We start from the raw sequence: 5,000 nt of genomic DNA, 5'->3' as shown, positions 1-5,000 counted from the left end.
GTGTGTGTGTGTGTGTGTGTGTGTGTGTTGATGATCAACTGGGAAGTGGGAGAATTCTAGAGTGTGGTGGGGCTTTGGGAGAGCTCCCAGTAGAATGCTTTGACACCACTCAACATAGTGAACGCTCTCATTCAGGAGTGGGGAGTTTACAAGTGGGAACGTTCCCACCTCCCAGCCACACTCAACATAGTGGACGCTCTCACTTCAGGAGTGGGGAGTTTACAAGTGGGAACGTTCCCACCTCAACATAGTGAACGCTCTCATTCAGGAGTGGGGAGTTTACAAGTGGGAACGTTCCCATCTCAACATAGTGAACGCTCTCACTTCAGGAGTGGGGAGTTTACAAGTGGGAACGTTCCCACCTCAACATAGTGAACGCTCTCACTTCAAGAGTGGGGAGTTTACAAGTGGGAACCTTCCCACCTCCCAGCCGCATGAACGCACCACCACCTCTCATCAAACTTGGCCACGCGGGATTCGGACCAAATGTGGGAAACACCACTGCATCATCTGTAGGCTCATTCATAGTGTCATTGCCTCAAGTCAAGAGAATTGGGCCTCAATAAAGAGACCAAAACAACAATTATTAGTCTATCATATATCGGTCAATAGGGATGCCTCCCTCTGTCCTTTGGCCCCAGGGTTCCACCTGGGTGCTTTCCTGGTGACGTCTGCGTTCTCAATACAATCAATACAATTTATGTAGAGAGAGGTGTTCTTAAGGATTACTCGATGATTCTCAGTGTTACAATTCGATCTGTGTGCATGATCTCTCCTCCCTAAAACCAGCTTTCTGTTCTCTTAGGAGCCTGTCCACTGTTGTTTTTATTCGACCCAGTCAGGCTACAGTGAAGTGACCCAGCAGTGAAGTGACCCAGCAGTGACGTGACCCAGCGCAGTCAGGCTGCAGTGAAGTGACCCAGCAGTAAAGTGACCCAGCACAGTCAGGCTCCAGTGAAGTGACCCAGCAGTGAAGTGACCCAGCACGGTCAGGCTACAGTGAAGTGACCCAGCAGTGAAATGACCCAGCGCAGTCAGGTTGCAGTGAAGTGACCCAGCAGTAAAGTGACCCAGCACAGTCAGATTACAGTGAAGTGACCCAGCAGTAAAGTGACCCAGCACAGTCAGGCTACAGTGAAGTTACCCAGCAGTGAAGTGACCCAGCACGGTCAGGCTGCAGTGAAGTGACCCAGCAGTGAAATGACCCAGCGCAGTCAGGTTGCAGTGAAGTGACCCAGCAGTGAAATGACCCAGCACGGTCAGGCTGCAGTGAAGTGACCCAGCAGTGAAATGACCCAGCGCAGTCAGGCGGGAGGCAGGCGGGACAGCAGTGCTTGGTCCTGTGAATGAAACGTTTAGTGTACGCTTAAAAAAACTGCGTTTTCAACCCAGAGCACTGCCAGTGGCAGGAGCATAATTCTCTGCTATTTCTGCAGTGGCCCTTAATTGGCCTAAATTCCATTGATGACCATTCGACTTTGTCAAGTCTGAAGTATCACCTTGATGATTATAATGCTAGCCGCCAGCCTTGTGAAAGTTAACTTAGTTAACTAACTAACCGACAAACGGCGTTACTAAATCGACTAATTTGTTGTGCTCTTGAAATAAAATGTCTTCACAAGTATGTTGAAGGTTAGGCTACATTTATTTCCATTCCAATAACTGCACACATTACATTTTTGTTCGCACTTGTAAGCTACGCTGCTTTGTCTCGTTTTTCCTACTGTTTAGTTTAATGTTTTTCTACTCAACAACTTGAACTTCTCTATTTCTTATCCTGGACTGCCACCTCCCGAATAGAAAAGGCACCAATATAGTAATTACGTGAATTAAAAATCAAAATCTCATTACCTTGGAGAAAGGGTATTGCACAAGTCATTGACAGTGAGTTGAAACCTCAGTCATGCATCATGCTACAAATCTGACACCAGGCGCTACACTGATGCCTGTACCAAAGGGGAAATGATAATAAAAGAGAGAGACGTTGCATTTCATCATCTATAATGTTGGTTTTGCTCTTCATTGGTTTGCTTCTTTGCCAAAATTGTTTTTAAAATAAGAAAGTTCACACATAATGAACGTTTTACACACACACACACACACACACACACACACACACACACACACACACACACACACACAGCAGACAGTATACTCCTACTCCTGGGCCTACTTCTTTTACAAAGTATTGTTGTAAGAAAACACGCCTTTCATACCCTTTCCCACAAGGGGGCGATAGCATTCAAAAGTGTATGGAGAACGTCCCGCTTCTTCGCACAGCACCACAGCATCCTTCCTTTCCAAAATGTCGGTGCACGGGCCAATGGTGAAAATCCACCCTGTGGTACTCGCTTCCATTACTGACGCTTACGAGCGGAGGAATGAGGGTGCGAGTCGCGTTATCGGGACATTATTAGGTACGTTTTTAAACATACTTATCAAGACTATTCTTACAGGGCTCCCACGTGTTTTAGCGGACGAGACACGGTGTTGGCTAACTAGCCACAGCTAACGTTATCATCGCATCATCAGTCCACACGCCGGTGTTTGCTATTGCTAGTAGTTTGCGAGGCAGCTGTGCATTGAATATTTCTCTAACACTGTTTACACTTTGTTTAAACGTTATTGGTGTTAACTAAGCAATTTGATATTCTAGTCCACGTTATGGATGCTACTTCCTAGCAAGTGATTTATTGGAGATGTACGACATGGTGCTAGATTAGCGACGTTAGCTATTTAGCTAGCAGTGTGCTAAGTTCGGGTCTGTGCACTGTTAGCAGGCTAAGCCTATCAGCATATCGCCTATTCATGGTCTGTGCACTGTTAGCAGGCTAAGCCTATCAGCATATCGCCTATTCATGGTCTGTGCACTGTTAGGTTACGCCTATCAGCATATCATCATTCATAGCTGCGTTTGTTTTGTCACGCAGGCACCATAGACAAACAGACCGTGGAAGTGACCAACTGCTTCTCTGTCCCGCACAACGAGTCCGAGGATGAGGTTAGTGGCCTATCTAACTTCATACAGCAACAGCTGTTTAGTTTGCATGCTCGATGAAGCGGCCATCCTTGATGAACACGGTTGACAGTACGCACGATGTGACTGTGGTGTGTTTGGTTTTCCCTGTTGACCCTGACAGGTCGCGGTGGATATGGAGTTCGCCAAGAACATGTATGAGCTCCACAAGAAGGTCTCCCCGAGTGAAGTCATCATCGGCTGGTGAGGGATCATACTCTAGATTCCAATTCTATTGCACTCTTTCTTTAGTTTGTCACTCCCTGACACTTTTCCTATCGCACTTTTCCTATCACACTTTCTCTTCTAGTTGTTTTATGATTTATGAGGTGTTCATGTGATGTTTTTTGCGCTAACTCTGCACTGTGTTGGCTGCAGGTATGCGACAGGATATGACATCACAGAGCACTCGGTCCTCATCCATGAGTACTACAGCCGTGAGGCCCAGAACCCCATTCACCTGACCGTGGACACGGCCCTCCAGAGCGGCAAGATGAACATCCGCGCTTACGTCAGGTGCGCTCTGTCTGTCTATCTCTCTCTCTCTCTCTCTATCTCTCTATCTATCTCTCTCTCTCTCTCTCTATCTATATATCTATCTGTCTATCTCTCTTGCTCTCTCTCCCTCTCTCCTTGCCTTGGTCATCTTATGATTCTGAAGTAGAATGTCTGTTTTTGGAGATTATGATCGATCGTGTATTGTCTGACGCGGCCGCTCAATCAGATGATATTGGCAGCGGTGGCCCTCAGCTTATTTGAGTGTGAGACCCGCGTCCTAGAGCTCAACGTGCTCCGCCTGCCGCCGGTTGTGGAACTAAGAATTCAACACAATGTATCAATTAACAACTGGAAAATAAGCCATAACATCATATTCGTCCATGGTAGACTTCAACCCAGCTACGATGTGACTAAGCGATTGTGTATGCTCATATAGATGGCAAAAGTTCATGGGGCATCAACCTTGTTTTGATTAAAAATTCCTAATGTGTCAAAGCAGAGCCTTTGATTGGTAGAGATCACCATTTCCGCAGAAATGTTTAAGCCAGTGTTCCCACGACTGTCGGCGAGTTAATTGCAGGAATCAAGAGGGGATACGGAGGCTGTCAGAACTGAGATGTGGCAGATGAAAACATTTCAGAACTGAGATGTGGCAGATGAAAACATTTCTCGTCTTGAAAGTTGAATTTCCTCAGTGGGAACGGTGGGAAGTTAGTACTTGTGAGATTTAAAAAGAAGCGATTATATGTTAAACTATCGTTAGGCTACAAATGTTTTTAATGTGTCAGTTCGAAAAGGCTTCTGGGATGAGTAGTTCCTTCACCCGGAAATGAAAATATGTACACAGTCAAGTACCTTTCGTTTTTCTGTTAAGTTTTTTTGCTCGACATGAAATGTTGTATGATTACGAATCACGCCATAGCTGAACTGCCTGAACCAGGGTCTAAAACTCTTAACATGCGGATTCATCCAGACGTCTGAAACTAATGTACGGATTCAACTTTGGTTGGAGAAATGGATAAGAACTTTCTTCCGGGACTAAGCTCTCTCGGGGAAGGGCCGGGACTAAGCTCTCTCGGGGAAGGGCCGGGACTGTTGAGCTCTATACCTGCTGTCTGGCTTCTCTCCACGTCACTCACTGCACATACTTGATGTCTGTGTGCTGATTGGCTGTTGACGTGCTTGTGCTTGTTTGTGATTGGTTGGCAGCGCTCAGATGGGCGTGCCGGGGAAGACGGTGGGAGTGATGTTCACCCCCCTGAGTGTGAAGTACATCTACTACGACACGGAGCGCATCGGAAGTGAGTCACACACACACACACACACACACACACGGAATGCATCTACCTCATCACAGAACGCTTCAGAAGTCCCACAGCGAGTTCAATGTACATGATAGAGAGTGCATCATTCATACACGCATCCACTCCCATTTTATATGCATTAGCTAAACTGCTCCTCTGGCCTGCTTTCTCTCCCTCTCTCT

At 46.5% G+C, this 5,000-nt stretch overlaps 1 protein-coding gene across 1 annotated transcript in view; it reads left to right on the top strand.

Moving 5' to 3' along the window:
• Window positions 1–2,259: 2,259 nt before the first annotated feature.
• eif3f (eukaryotic translation initiation factor 3, subunit F) overlaps window positions 2,260–5,000 on the top strand; it is a 6,328-nt gene continuing 3,587 nt past the window's right edge. Inside the window, exons 1-5 of the mRNA XM_062530783.1 lie at window positions 2,260–2,417; window positions 2,931–3,001; window positions 3,141–3,220; window positions 3,395–3,532; window positions 4,724–4,815. Coding sequence (XP_062386767.1) covers window positions 2,306–2,417; window positions 2,931–3,001; window positions 3,141–3,220; window positions 3,395–3,532; window positions 4,724–4,815 — 493 coding nt within the window. The 5' untranslated portion in view covers window positions 2,260–2,305. The remainder of the gene's footprint in view (window positions 2,418–2,930; window positions 3,002–3,140; window positions 3,221–3,394; window positions 3,533–4,723; window positions 4,816–5,000) is intronic.

This window comes from Sardina pilchardus, chromosome 2 (genome assembly GCF_963854185.1).
Source record: "Sardina pilchardus chromosome 2, fSarPil1.1, whole genome shotgun sequence".
Classification (NCBI taxonomy): Eukaryota; Metazoa; Chordata; class Actinopteri; order Clupeiformes; family Clupeidae; genus Sardina; species Sardina pilchardus.
This window is presented reverse-complemented; position numbering and strand designations above follow the sequence as displayed.